Source organism: Anomaloglossus baeobatrachus, chromosome 10 (genome assembly GCF_048569485.1).
Source record: "Anomaloglossus baeobatrachus isolate aAnoBae1 chromosome 10, aAnoBae1.hap1, whole genome shotgun sequence".
Classification (NCBI taxonomy): domain Eukaryota; kingdom Metazoa; phylum Chordata; class Amphibia; order Anura; family Aromobatidae; genus Anomaloglossus; species Anomaloglossus baeobatrachus.
Window position 1 is genome coordinate 45775175 of NC_134362.1, and position 15764 is coordinate 45790938.

A 15764-nucleotide genomic window follows, 5' to 3' on the forward strand; every position below is an offset into this window, starting at 1 on the left:
AGCATTGATCCCTGTATGGCCAAATTCCTTCCCTAATCAGCCTTGTACAACACTATTCACTAAAATCAATGTTTAAAAAAGACTTCTAAACCTCCCTGTTCCTATGCTTATTGCCTTTGACTAGCCGCAGGGGCATTGTTTCCCCAGACTAGTCGGCCCTCTTTCCATGTTATAACCAGGGCTGTGGAGTCGGAGTCGTGGAGTCTGAGTCGGAGCTCATTTTGGTGGAGTCGGAGTCGGTATAAAATGCACCGACTCCGACTCCTAAAATATATAATAAATTGGGGACAGGAGTGCAATGCAGAATGTGCTGAATATTTTACTAAATAATAACATTTAGTATAATGCTTATATTTAAGTGAAAAAATTTTTGTAGTACAATGTGAACATCAGACATTTAATTGTTTTTATGATACAATAATCAAGATATTTGGATAGAACATAAAATATTTATTGGAATACAACTTTAGAACACAAAAAACTAATAAATTGTAAATATGTAATATATATATATATATATATATATATATATATATATATATATACACACAGTGTATATACACACACAAGATATATCTGTAATCTACTGTATATTACATAGTGTATTACATATTTACAATTTATTACAGTTTTTTTGTGTTCTAAAGTTGTATTCCAATAAATATATTTTATGTTCTATCCAAATATCTTGATTATCGTATCAAAAAAATTATTAAATGTCTGATGTTCACATACACATATTCATGTACTACAATAAACTTTTCACCTAACTAAGCAATATATGTAGGAGCCGGAGCCGGAGCCGGAGTCGGAGTCGGTGCAAGAGAATTTGAGGAGTCTGAGTCGAAGGTTTGGCTTACCGACTCCACAGCCCTGGTTATAACGCCCCTGTGGGTGATGACATGATTTCCATGAGCCACCGTCACCACCAGCTCCTGGGAATATTGTGCATGAGTGCAATTATAAGGAGTTTGTATGTTCTCCCTGTTTGTGGGTTTCCTCCCACACTCCAAAGACCATACTAATAGGTAATTTAGATTTTGATCCCCAATGGGGACAGTGTTCCTGATGTATGTAAAGCGCTGTGGAATATGTTAGCGCTATGTAAAAATAATGATTTATTTATTTTATTATGGAAATCATATCGCGCCCACAGGGGAGGGATAACAGGGAAAGAGGGCCAACTAGTCTGGGGAAACAACGCCCCTGCGACTAGTCAAAGGCCTAATAATCATAGGAACAGCGGAGTTTAAGACATATTTTTTTTTTTTTATTTTTTTTTTAAACATTCATATTAGTGAATAGCATTGTACAACACTGGTTATGGAGAGAATTTGGGCATACAGGGATCAATCCTGGAGGGCAGGAGGAGTTTTGGATTGGATGCGAGTCTTTTAGGCTATGTGCGCACTGAGCGTTTTTCGCGGTGTCTTTGCACGTTTTTTCGGGTGCGTTTTTGTGCGTTTTTGGGCTCAAAACTGCATGACTTTGCTTCCCCAGCAAAGTCTATGACTTTTCATTTTTGTTGTCCGCGCACAACTTTTTTTTTTTTTTTTTTTTTTTTCCAGCTGTGTTTTTGAGCTAAAAAAAAAAAATGGACATGTCAAATCTTTCCTGTGTTTTACTGCGTTTTTCACCCATGCAATGCATTGGAAAAACGCAGCAAAACGCAGTGATCAAAAATACAGCCAAAAACGCACCGAAACGCGTTAAAAAGCATTTTACCACAGGTGCATTTTTGTGTTTGTGTGTTTTTTTGCGACCAAAAACGCAGCGTCAAAAAAACGCTGTGTGCGCACATAGCCTAAGGGTTTTTTTTTTTTTTTTATCCAGGTGCCACATGTGATAAATTTGGCTTTATAGCGGTTTTATTCCTGTGCACACACACGCTATATACGTGTTCTATGCTGGCAGTGAAGTGTGCTGCACGGTGCAGGTATAATTCGCGCTGCAGATAATTGGAACATTTGTGAGATTTCTAATAAAAAAATCCCATACACTGTAAAACACGGCAGCAATAAATACTCCCGGGAAAATCTGCTATATTTTGTGGCTGTGGGGGGTTTCATCGCACATCACAGCCCAGCATCGCTGTTGCTTTTGGCGCTCTGCAGCAAAGGAGAGAAGGCGCAAGATGATGGGCTGTGCCGTGCGATGAAACTTTGCTCACAGCCCAGGCACTCAGAGACTGGGTCTGGCCTAGGTGATACCGAGTCACCTTCCAATTCCGGAAGTTGACGTGACCTCACCGGGGGTCATGTCATTGGGGGGGGGGGAGTGGTCAGTGATAGCGCCGCTCACAGGCAGAATTGGCAACAGAAGGTATTTAGAAAAAGCCTCCTGTTTCAGCTTTACATCAATGTGGCCACTCTGTTTTGCAGTGGAACACCCCTTTAATGTTTTGCATTGTCATATGCAGTTGAATAAGAGCTGATCTGCAGAACTCTGTAGCATCTACAACGGTTTCCATCTGGCCGCTGCTGTAGCAAGTAACCGCTGATGATGACCCATCCCAATGATGGCCGTCCATGCTTGTAACATGGCTTAGCTTTTGTGTCGACACTTTAAATGGGACAAAATGACTGTTCAAACCAAGCACAGACACCTGGGGCACCGTATAGTTCAGTGCCGCTTCCAACCTACTTGTTTATCATTTACCCCTGGATTTTTTTAAATCCAAAGTGGTCAACCAAAAAGGAGGGGAAAACGCATAGGTGAGAAGGAGCACTGAGCTGCTCGGTCACGCCAAGGGTGCACCTGAGCTTGGTTTGACCAGTCATTATGTGCCTTTTACTACCAGGTGCCAGTTAGGCTGATGGTACAAATTTCTTTAAGTGGCTTTTATTCATAATATTATATTTTTTTTTTGGTATTTCAGGTGTAGCCAGCAAAGATGTCTTCCACATCGCAGAAACACAAAGATTTTGTGGCAGAGCCTATGGGCGAGAAGGAGGTGCAGGCTCTGGCTGGCATAGGCGATGTGCTGGGAGGAAAGCTCATTGATAAAGGCTTTGACAAGGTAAGAGATGTGCCAGCGGATTGACATGTGGATAATAAAATCTGCCGTATGTTCGTTATTCAGAGTCTAAGACCTAAGCCACACGGCATGAAAACCGGAGCGAGTGGAATGCGATAAAACATCACATTCCCCTCGGACCAATATTAACCTATGTGCCAGCACCCATGAGCGATTATTTTGTCAGCCCTAATCGGGCCTAGAAGACAGTCGCAGCATGCTGCGGGTGTAATGCGTTCCTGGTTTCTCTCGCACCCATTCAAGTCTATGGGGTGAGAAAAAAAATCTCACTGCACTCGCATTACACTGGTGTACTGCAAGTGCAGGGCGAGAATAGCAACGGAGGAGAGAGGGAGATAGGGCCGGGCCCGCCCCTCCTCCCGCTGTGCTGCCAGCATGAGCCGAGGATCGCTTTAGTCCCCGTGTGGCCCCGGCCCTAATGGGAGGAAAATCCTGCATTCACTTTTATTAAAATAATTTTCCAATTACATTGTTTACAATTGCAAAAGTTTTGTAAATCCAAAATACTTTGTAATTTACTTCTTGTTAAAATCTGTAAAAGCGGAGGGATTTCTTTTTCGCTCCTAATTGGGAGACCCAGACAGTGGGTGTATAGCTACTGCCCTCTGGAGGCCGCACAAAGAACTACACTTAAAAGTGTAAGGCCCCTCCCCTTCTGGCTATACACCCTCCCGTAGGAGTACAGATTCCTCAGTTTTAGCTTTGTGCGCAAGGAGGTCAGACACGCACGCATAGCTCCATTGTTTTTAGTCAGCAGCAGCTGCTGACTATGTCGGATGGAAGAAAAGAGGACACATATAGTGTCCCCAGCATGCTCCCTTCTCACCCCACTGTATGTCGGAGGTGTTTGTAAGGTTGAGGTACCCATTGCGGGTACGGCGGCAGGAGCCCACATGCTGATTCCTTCCCCATCCCTTTTTACAGGGCTCTGGGTGAAGTGGGATTTACTGGTCTCCAGGCACTGAGACCGGGCTCCATCTACAGCCCCTGGAGAAGATGCTGGATGGAGCGGAGTACATCAGGGACATGGCCCTGCTTCCTCAAGGTACTCTGTGTCCCCGTGCATTCGGCGCTCACACCGCAGCATGCTGGGTGTTGTAGTGCGCCGGGGGACATCTGCGCTACGGCGCTTGTGCCATGGCCTCATTCAGCTTAGCTGAAGCAGGCACACTTCCAGGAATCGGTCGCGCCGGCCGCTGGGACTGCGGCGCGGCTGGCACTTGTGGTGCACCGGGGACTTCAGCGCGGCCCGCGCTTTTACGGCGGCCGCGCTGATAACTCGAGTCCCCGGCTTTTGCGGCCTGCTTCCGTTCGTTCCCGCCCCCGGACCTGCCAGTCAGGAGAGGGGCGGGACGCTGGCCACGTTTAGAAACGGTCATGCCGGCCGCTGGGACTGCGGCGCGGCTGGCACTTGTGGTGCGCCGGGGACTTCAGCGCGGCCCGCGCTTTTACGGCGGCCGCGCTGATAACTCGAGTCCCCGGCTTTTGCGGCCTGCTTCCGTTCGTTCCCGCCCCCAGACCTGCCAGTCAGGAGAGGGGCGGGACGCTGGACAGTGCATCAGCGCTGAGGGCTGGAGTCGTTTTTACATACTCCAGCCCTCACAATCGGCACAGAGGGGACACTGTTTCCCGCACTTTTGTTTGGGAACTCCCACGGACCGCCCCTCTCCACAGACGCCGGCAGCCATTCCTGCTGACACGCTGAGCTGCAGAGGGGAGCCGGGGAGACCCAGACAAGGAATTCTGCAGCCTCTTACCCGCTATTCAGCGGGCGGTAAGCAGCCCTCAGGGCTCACCCCCTCTTGTGCCAGTACTATTCTTAGTATTTTGTTGCTACAAATACTTTGTATTGCATAGCGCTGGTCGCCCTTTGGCTATAGACTCTCTCACATTGCAGAGAGCCAGCAGCATGTCGTCCGCAAAACGCAAGGGTGCCAAAGCACAGACATTATATGCTTCCTGCACCGCATGTGGGACTTTTCTACCGGCAGGCTCCACGGACCCCCATTGTGTGCAGTGCTCGGCCCCTGCGGCGCTTGCACAGTCGGGACCTCTGCTGGACGTGACCCAGGGTGTACCACCTGTGAATGCTGTCCAGGTGACAGGAACTGAGTTTGCAGCTTTTGCTGACAGAATGTCTCTCACTATGTCACAAATTCTTGACACATTGCGAGCTAGGCCTGTACTTCAGGCCACGGACACTGTGCAATCATTGCCCCCTGGTCCCCCTCAGCTCCAAGCTACGGGACGGGCATATACACCTCAGGGTGAAGACTCTGACTCGGACGATGGCCCCGGGCAGCCTAAGCGGGCTCGCTATGACGGGCCTTCACATTCATCTCAATGGTCAGGATCCCAGCGAGATGAATCTATGGGTGATGAGGCGGACGTAACTGATCAGGATTCTGATCCTGGGACCGCTCTCAATCTAGATACACCAGATGGTGACGCCATAGTTAATGATCTTATATTTAACATCAATAAGATGTTAAATATTTCCCCACCAGCTCCTCTTGTGGAGGAGTCAGCTTCGCAGCACGAGAAAATCCATTTCAGATACCCTAAGCGTACTTTAAGCACTTTTCTGGACCACGCTGACTTTAGAGACGCAATCCAGAAACCCCACGCTTATCCTGAAAGGCGTTTTCCTAAACGGCTTAAAGATACACGCTATCCTTTTCCCCCTGAGGTGGTCAAGGGTTGGACCCAGTGTCCAAAAGTGGATCCTCCAATTTCCAGGCTTGCAGCTAGATCCTTGGTTGCAGTTGAAGATGGAGCGGCACTTAAAGATGCCACTGACAGGCAGATGGAGCTCTGGCTGAAATCCATCTATGAAGCGATTGGAGCGTCATTGGCGCCTTCTTTTGCAGCCGTATGGGCACTCCAAGCTATCTCAGCCGGGCTTGCGCGAGTTGACTCCGTCACACGTGCATTTGCCCCGCAGGTAGCACCATTGACCTCGCAAATGGCGGCATTCGCGTCGTACGCGATTAATGCTGTTCTTGACGCTACAAGCCGCACGGCAGTGGCGTCAGCCAACTCCGTTGTTTTGCGTAGGGCCCTGTGGTTGAGACATTGGAAAGCAGATTCTCATTCCAAGAAGTGCTTAACCAATTTGCCTTTTTCTCGTGACCGATTGTTTGGAGAGCGTTTGGATGAAATCATCAAACACTCCAAGGGTAAGGACTCATCCTTACCGCAACACAGACAAAACAGACCCCAACAGAGGAAGGGTCAGTCTGGTTATCGGTCCTTTCGAGGACCGGGCAGGTCCCAATTCACCTCGTCAAAAAAGACTCAAAAGGACCAGAGACGCTCAGATTCTTGGAAGTCTCAGTCACGCCCAAAAAGGGCAGCCGGAGGAACCGTTGCCAAGACGGCGTCCTCCTGACTTGAGGTCTCCGATTCCCGCACCCGCGGTCGGTGGGAGGCTTTCCCACTTTGGCGACATCTGGCTGTCACACGTCAAAGACCGTTGGGTGAGGGATATTCTGTCTCACGGGTACAGGATAGAGTTCAGTTCTCGTCCGCCAACTCGTTTCTTCAGAACTTCTCCCCCACCAGACCGAGCCGATGCTCTGTTGCAGGCGGTGGCCGCTCTAAAAGCGGAAGGAGTGGTGACCTCCGTCCCTCTTCAGGAACAAGGTCACGGTTTTTACTCCAATCTGTTTGTGGTCCCAAAAAAGGACGGATCGTATCGGCCCGTCCTGGATCTAAAGTTGCTCAACAGACACGTAAAAGTCAGGAGGTTCCGGATGGAATCCCTACGCTCCGTCATAGCCTCAATGTCTCAAGGAGATTTTCTAGCATCAATAGATATCAAAGATGCGTATCTCCACGTGCCGATCGCACCAGAGCATCAGCGTTTCCTACGCTTCGTCATACACGACGAACACCTGCAGTTCGTAGCGTTACCTTTCGGTCTGGCAACAGCCCCCCGGGTCTTCACCAAGGTCATGGCAGCAGTAGTAGCTGTTCTGCACTCGCAGGGTCACTCGGTCATCCCGTATCTAGACGACCTGCTTATAAAGGCACCCTCTCAAGAGGCATGCCAACACAGTCTGAAGGTGGCACTAGACACTCTCCAGAGTTTCGGGTGGATTATCAACTTTCCAAAGTCTCATCTAACCCCGACCCAATCTCTGACTTATCTTGGCATGGAGTTTCATACTCTCTCAGCGATAGTGAAGCTTCCACTGGACAAGCAGTGCTCGCTACGGACTGGAGTGCAATCTCTCCTTCAGAGCCAGTCGCACTCACTGAGGCGCCTCATGCATTTCCTAGGAAAGATGGTAGCAGCAATGGAAGCAGTCCCGTTCGCGCAGTTTCATCTGCGCCCTCTACAATGGGACATTCTACGCCAATGGGACGGAAAATCGACGTCCCTCGACAGGACTGTCTCCCTCTCTCAGACTGCCAAGGACTCTCTGCGTTGGTGGCTTCTCCCCACCTCATTGTCACAGGGAAAGTCATTCCTTCCCCCGTCCTGGGCAGTGGTCACGACGGATGCGAGCCTATCAGGGTGGGGAGCGGTGTATCTCCACCACAGGGCTCAGGGGATGTGGACTCTGGAAGAGTCCACCCTGCAGATCAATGTTCTGGAAATCAGAGCAATCTATCTTGCCCTGCGAGCCTTCCAACAATGGCTGGAAGGCAAGCAGATTCGGATTCAGTCGGACAACTCCACGGCGGTGGCGTACATCAACCACCAAGGGGGAACACGCAGTCGCCAAGCTTTTCAAGAAGTCCATCGGATTTTGACGTGGGTGGAAAGCAGAGCGTCCACCATATCCGCAGTTCACATCCCAGGCGTGGAAAACTGGGAAGCAGACTTTCTCAGTCGCCAGGGCATGGACGCAGGAGAATGGTCCCTTCACCCGGACGTGTTTCAGCAGATCTGTTGCCGCTGGGGGACGCCGGACGTCGATCTGATGGCGTCACGACACAACAACAAGGTCCCAGTTTTCATGGCACGGTCTCACGATCACCGAGCACTGGCGGCAGACGCCTTGGTTCAGGATTGGTCGCAATTCCGACTCCCCTATGTGTTCCCACCTCTAGCATTGTTACCCAGAGTTCTCCGGAAAATCAGGTCCGACTGCCACCGAGCCATACTCGTCGCTCCAGATTGGCCAAGAAGGTCGTGGTACCCGGATCTGTGGCATCTCACGGTAGGCCAACCGTGGGCACTACCAAACCGTCCAGATTTGCTGTCTCAAGGGCCGTTTTTCCATCTGAATTCTGCGGCCCTGAACCTGACTGTGTGGCCATTGAGTCCTGGATCCTAGCGGCCTCAGGTTTATCTCATGAAGTTGTTGCCACAATGAGACAGGCTAGAAAACCATCCTCAGCTAAGATCTATCACAGGACGTGGAAGATATTCTTAGCGTGGTGCGGGGCTCAAGGGGTTTCTCCCTGGCCATTTGCATTGCCAACTTTTCTTTCCTTCCTGCAGTCTGGGTTGGAAAAAGGTTTGTCGCTTAGCTCTCTTAAGGGTCAAGTCTCCGCGCTATCCGTATTCTTTCAGAAGCGCTTGGCACAGCTTTCTAAAGTACGCACGTTTCTCCAAGGAGTTTGTCATATTGTTCCTCCTTACAGACGGCCATTGGAACCCTGGGATCTGAACAAGGTTCTCATTGCTCTCCAGAAGCCGCCTTTCGAGCCTTTGAAAGAGGTTCCCCTTTCTCGGCTTTCACAAAAGGTAGTTTTTCTTGTGGCGGTCACGTCTCTTCGAAGAGTGTCCGAGCTAGCGGCGTTATCTTGCAAATCTCCCTTCCTGGTGTTTCACCAAGACAAGGTAGTACTGCGTCCAATTCCAGAGTTTTCTCCCAAGGTGGTTTCTTCCTTTCATCTCAATCAGGATATCACTTTACCATCTTTGTGTCCGCATCCAGTTCACCAATTTGAAAAAGGTTTCATCTGTTGGACCTGGTGAGAGCACTCAGGATTTACATTTCTCGCACGGCGCCTATGCGCCGTTCTGATGCGCTCTTTGTCCTAGTCGCTGGTCAGCATAAGGGATCGCAAGCTTCCAAATCCACCCTGGCGCGGTGGATCAAGGAACCAATTCTTCACACATACCGTTCTGCTGGGCTTCCGATTCCATCTGGACTGAAGGCCCATTCTACCAGAGCCGTGGGTGCGTCCTGGGCATTGCGGCATCAGGCTACGGCTCAGCAAGTGTGCCAGGCGGCTACCTGGTCGAGTCTGCACACGTTTACCAAACACTATCAAGTGCATACCTACGCTTCGGCAGATGCCAGCCTAGGTAGACAGGTCCTTCAGGTGGCGGTGGCCCACCTGTAGGAAGAGGCTGTCTGACAGCCCATTCATGTGGTATCTTTTTACCCACCCAGGGACTGCTTTTGGACGTCCCACTGTCTGGGTCTCCCAATTAGGAGCGAAAAAGAAGAAGGGAATTTTGTTTACTTACCGTAAATTCCTTTTCTTCTAGCTCCAATTGGGAGACCCAGCACCCGCCCTATTTGTTCTTAGGGTTTCGTTTTTCGGGTGCACATGTTGTTCATGTTGTTTCTTAAGTTCTCCGATCATGTTATCGGATTGAATTTGTTTTTGAAACTGTTATTGGCTTTCCTCCTTCTTGCTTTGGTACTAAAACTGAGGAATCTGTACTCCTACGGGAGGGTGTATAGCCAGAAGGGGAGGGGCCTTACACTTTTAAGTGTAGTTCTTTGTGCGGCCTCCAGAGGGCAGTAGCTATACACCCACTGTCTGGGTCTCCCAATTGGAGCTAGAAGAAAAGGAATTTACGGTAAGTAAACAAAATTCCCTTCTTTTATAGCTTATAGCCCATTGCCTTGGTTACCAGTCACCTCTGCAGTTTCAGGCGGCTGGTCTCCTAGGCAGGAAGTTTTAGCTCTTTGTTAAATCCCCTCTGAATGTGTTGGCTCTGGCTCGCTTTGTCACCCCCGCACTTTTTTGATTCACAGCAGTCTCCTGTAGCGCACAGACAGTCTTTTGAACTGTCAATCAATCGGGAGCGCACAAACCGGCCCGGCGAGCAGGGGGTAGAGGAGGGGTGCGGTCCTAAAGAGCGATGGGAACAAATTGATAGGTACAGAATGTCGGCAGATGACCATTTCAAGCCGGACTAAATTCTGAACGAATCCAGAAATTGCGCTTCTAGCATCTTAAGCAGCGCCTGTGCTTCATTCCTTGAAGGTGCGAATTACCCCCTGATCTTGTCCCCCCCCCCCCCCTCCTCCCTTCCCGTAGACCCCACAAATACCTTTTATAAAATCTCCCATCCTGTATATAATTTGTCCAGTCCGATGGGCGTCCTAATCTGCGTCTCCTGTCCCTCCTTTCGCCCTCCTCCAGTACTGAATGATGTGGATGATGCCTCGGACGCCATCCATGTAGGCGGACAAAATATCGCACCTGCGTAGACATACAGTGCCTACAAGTAGTATTCAACCCCCTGCAGATTTAGCAGGTTTGATAAGATGCAAATAAGGTAGAGCCTGCAAACTTCAAACAAGAGCAGGATTTATTACCAGATGCATAAATCTTACAAACCAACAAGTTATGTTGCTCAGTTAAATTTTAATACATTTTCAACATAAGTGTGGGTCAATTATTATTCAACCCCTAGGTTTAATATTTTGAGGAATAACCCTTATTTGCAATTACAGCTAATAATCGTCTTTTATAAGACCTGATCAGGCCGGCACAGGTCTCTGGAGTTATCTTGGCCCACTCCTCCATGCAGATCTTCTCCAAGTTATCTAGGTTCTTTGGTGTCTCATGTGGACTTTAATCTTGAGCTCCTTCCACAAGTTTTCAATTGGGTTAAGGTCAGGAGACTGACTAGGCCACTGCAACACCTTGATTTTTTTCCCTCTTGAACCAGGCCTTGGTTTTCTTGCCTGTGTGCTTTGGGTCGTCTTGTTGGAAGATGAAATGACGACCCATCTTAAGATCCTTGATGGAGGAGCGGAGGTTCTTGGCCAAAATCTCCAGGTAGGCCGTGCTATCCATCTTCCCATGGATGCAGACCAGATGGCCAGGCCCCTTGGCTGAGAAACAGCCCCACAGCATGATGCTGCCACCACCATGCTTGACTGTAGGGATGGTATTCTTGGGGTCGTATGCAGTGCCATCCAGTCTCCAAACGTCACGTGTGTGGTTGGCACCAAAGATCTCTATCTTGGTCTCATCAGACCAGAGAACCTTGAACCAGTCTGTCTGAGTCCTCCAAGTGATCATGAGCAAACTGTAGACGAGCCTTGATATGACGCTTTGAAAGTAAAGATACCTTACAGGCTCGTCTGGAACGGAGACCATTGCGGTGGAGTACGTTACTTATGGTATTGACTGAAACCAATGTCCCCACTGCCATGAGATCTTCCCGGAGCTCCTTCCTTGTTGTCCTTGGGTTAGCCTTGACTCTTCGGACAAGCCTGGCCTCGGCACGGGTGGAAACTTTCAAAGGCTGTCCAGGCCGTGGAAGGCTAACAGTAGTTCCTTAAGCCTTCCACTTCCGGATGATGCTCCCAACAGTGGAGACAGGTAGGCCCAACTCCTTGGAAAGGATTTTGTACCCCTTACCAGCCTTGTGACCCTCCACGATCTTGTTTCTGATGGCCTTGGAATGCTCCTTTGTCTTTCCCATGTTGACCATGTATGAGTGCTGTTCACAAGTTTGGGGAGGGTCTTAATTAGTCAGAAAAGGCTGGAAAAAGAGATAATTAATCCAAACATGTGAAGCTCATTGTTCTTTGTGCCTGAAATACTTCTTAATACTTTAGGGGAACCAAACAGAATTCTGGTGGATTGAGGGGTTGAATAATAAATGACCCTCTGAATAAACTTTTCACAATTAAAAAAAAATAAATAACATTCTTTTTTGCTGCAGTGCATTTCACACTTCCAGGCTGATCTACAGTCCAAATGTCACAATGCCAAGTTAATTCCGAATGTGTAAACCTGCTAAATCTGCAGGGGGTTGAATACTACTTGTAGGCACTGTATTCCCAGCTTACACAGGCGCACTTCGCTCTACCCTATTGCGGACAGAGCTGAAAACGTAGGTGTGCCTGCGTGAACCGGCGACTCCTCTGCACAGGTGCAAGATATTGACCGGCAATGTGGATGACTTCACCCGCTTCATCCACATCGCCGGGCAAAATCTCGCACCTGCGCAGACAACTTGCCGGTTCGCGCAGGCGCACCTATGTTTTCGGCTTTGCCCGCAACAGGGTAGAGTGCACCTGCGCGAGCCGGGAATATGGAAATTTTGCCCGACTACATGGATGGCGTCCGAGGCATCATCCACGTCAATCAGCACAGGAGGTGGGCAAAAGGAGGCGCAGATTAGGACGCCCACTGGACAGTTTACGTACATGGCGGGAGATCTTTATAAAGGTTTTTTGGGGGGAGCTACGGGGGGGGGGGGGGGTAACATGCACCTTTATAGAATGCAGCACAGGCGCTGCTTAAGGTGCTAGTTTTAGTTTAGAAGGCCAAAATATGGTGACCGGTTCCCTCTAAAATCCTTTATACCCGACGTGTTTCACACCCAAGACCTCAATACACATCTGAATGACCCCAATAATAAAATAAGCTGTTTTCATACTGTGCATTTGTCCTAATTCACCATTTTTTTGTTTCCTAGGCCTATGTAGTCTTGGGTCAGTTTCTTGTGCTGAGGAAAGACGAAGAGCTTTTCAGAGATTGGTTGAAGGACACCTGCGGAGCCAACGCAAAGCAAACCCGCGACTGTTACACCTGTCTGAAAGAATGGTGTGACGCCTTCTTGTAAGACTGTCACCTTCCCAAATCCAGCCTCCGAAGACCATCACCTGCTAATCATATCCCGGATCACAGTCCAGGAGCTCGCACCAAGGAACGCGTCCAACTGGTCCCAGCATCTAACCATTTACCCTTTTTAAGCTTTTCCTTGTTATTCCAGAATTTGATTGTCCCCAAATTTCAGGAAAAAAAAGTTTTTTGCCCCTTTTGTAGTTTTAGAAAGAAAAATGTTGCCAAAACTGAATGTAATGCTGTTTGCACATACTCACAAATAGCCTTCATGAACACATCAGACTCCTAATTCTGCGCTACTATTAAGCAAAAGGCACAAAAGTTTGTGCTATTAGGAATACTGTATATACAGCTGCAATATACCACCCAAAATATAGAAACATAACAGGTTGTGCACTCACTAAAAAATTAATATCCGTCCCCCCTTCTGAGGGCAGCATAAAGTAAAGGGGAAAGCCCTGTGTCTAAAGCAGACTATGGGCTGTGATATCTGGAAAGGCCACGGGTCTCCGGCCTAAACTCAACCGCCTCCTATACGTCTGAGGCTGAGTTTGGGTCAGGAGGCCCTTGGGGGATCCACTTAGTGTTTCACTTCACATATATGTCAATTCGGCCCAATGCTGTATCCCTTATGGGGCTTATGTTGTAGTTTTGATAAAATCACACTTTTACCTGTTGCAGCTCTGCTGGTTCTCTGTCATGAGTCCTGTGCCTAGTTCCACCCCTACTATTGATTTGACAGTGTTCTGCCTATGCACAGTATAAACTGTCAATTGCTGGTTTGAGTGAGGTTACACAGAACTCGACATTGAGAGGACTAGAAGAGCTGCGGCCGCTAAGGGAGATTGACATGACTAGAAGAGCTGTGGCCGATAAGGATCATTGAGAAGGCTAGAAGAAATATGGCCGATAAGGGACATTGTGAGGTCTAGAAGACCTGTGGCCGATGAGGGACATTGACACGACCTAGAAGAGCTGTGGCCGATGAAGGACATTGACACGACCTAGAAGAGCTGTGGCCGATGAGGGACATTGACATGACCTAGAAGAGCTGTGGCCGATGAGGGACATTGACACGACCTACAAGAGCTGTGGCCGATGAGGGACATTGACATGACCTAGAAGACCTGTGGCTGATGAGGGACATTTGAGGAGTAGAAGAGCTCCGGCAGATAGATGATATTGAGATGACTAGCGGAAATGCGGCCGATAAGTGTCATTGAGAGAACTAGAAGAGGTGCGGCTGACAAGGGTCATTGAGACGACTAGAAGAGCTGTGGCCGATAAGGAATATTGAGACAACTAGAAGAGCTGTGGCCGATAAGTGACTTTTATCAAAACTACAACAAGTGACCCAGGTTCTCAGGAGTCCACAAATCACTTGTTTCCACAAGCTGTGCAATGAGGCTTTAAATGTTGCAGTTCATGGAATATCTGTGTGATTATGACACAGCCATGTCTAGCACTGAGCGTCCTCTTATTAGAGATTCTCTGATGTTCCTAGAGAGACCCTCTCTTAGTTCAGAAGCTTCTAGTTAAGTCCGCTCCTCTAGAACCACATGGGGGCAGCCACTTTGGTCTGAGACCCATTGCACGCTGCTGCTTCCTCACAGGACAATTAGAAAAGTGACATTCATAAGGCGTCGTTCACACGGTGCAGTTTTTGCGCTGCTTTTGCATGCCGTGTATGCCGAAAACTAAAGCTGCTTCGTGTGAGCCTGTCCAAATTTTCGCAGCATGTTCATGGGTATATGCATACCCTTCTGTGTTGAAGATTGGACACTGCACGGCCTTATGTAGAGCGATACACGGCACTTTGTCCATCTTTTCGCTTTTTCTGCAGTGGTGGAGCTGTAGAGGTTTATCGTACGTTCTACTTTGTATTTTAAGCCAGATGATATTTTAGATTCTCACAATGCAAATCTATGCCCGATGTTGTGCTACAAAAGTAGGTCACCTCGGGCTGTGTTCACACTTGAATCCATGGTTTTAGAAATTCATGTCCAAAAACTATCCAGCTCAGAGGAACAGCACTGATTATTATGGGGTCTTCCGGCTTCCGTTGTGTCCAAATTTTGATTGGAAAAAGTTTTTTGCTGTTCTTTCTAGTCAATAAAGTGACACAATGGAGCCGGCAGACCCCAACATAATCAGTGTACCCCCCTAAAGCCATAAACATGGCCTCCCCGTCATAAGATTTTAAACATTTTAACCAAATTCTGTTTTTGTTATTTTCCATTACACCCGTCTGTCGTTTCAGATGTTCTAAACTTTTCACTTGATGTTGATGGGACTTCGCTGTAGAATTGGGAATGTAATAAAACAAATTTATAAACAGGTGAAAGTGGTCAATAAACTGGTGCAAAAAGTTGGCGACAGGATTTACTCGCTGGTGAACGCCCCGAAAATTAAAGTTCTGTCTAGTTTTGTCAGGCGATGATCACCAGCGAGGAACCAAAAAGTGGGAACGTGGCGCTTCATGATGAGAACATTTGCCTGCTGTTGTAACCTTATCAAATGTTACCTCTGGTTTTGTTTTTCTGGTTTTAAAATTAAAATAATAAATAAATAAATCTTCTGTAGTGATGGTCTGTATGTTTTTTCTTGTTTGGTTTTGGGGCTGTGTTTGGTTTTGGGGCTGTGTTTGGTTTTGGGGCTGTGTTTGGTTTTGGGGCTGTTTGTTTTTTTTCTCTCCATATTGTTACTTCTTTGCATTTACAGTGCAATGCAAAGTCTTATCAATACCAAAAAAAATTGACATCTGTACTTGGCTTGAGTTGACTTTAAAATGATGTATTGGTTATTTTTATTTTATTTTTTGCTCTGAAAAATAATGCAAGTTTTCAAAGAAAATTGAGTAACTCGAAAGACCACCCGAATTCACTATATCGTGGAAGAGTAGTCCAGCAGGTGCCAGATGTTGGATCCTAAGATCTGATGA

The 15764-nt window shown here is 48.0% G+C and overlaps 1 protein-coding gene across 1 annotated transcript in view; it reads left to right on the forward strand.

The window, feature by feature from the left end:
* BANF1 (barrier to autointegration nuclear assembly factor 1) overlaps positions 1–15405 on the forward strand; it is a 20110-nt gene extending 4705 nt beyond the window's left edge. The window contains exons 2-3 of the mRNA XM_075326492.1: positions 2879–3019; positions 12675–15405. Coding sequence (XP_075182607.1) covers positions 2894–3019; positions 12675–12821 — 273 coding nt within the window. The 5' untranslated portion in view covers positions 2879–2893 and the 3' untranslated portion in view covers positions 12822–15405. The remainder of the gene's footprint in view (positions 1–2878; positions 3020–12674) is intronic.
* Positions 15406–15764: the final 359 nt, after the last annotated feature.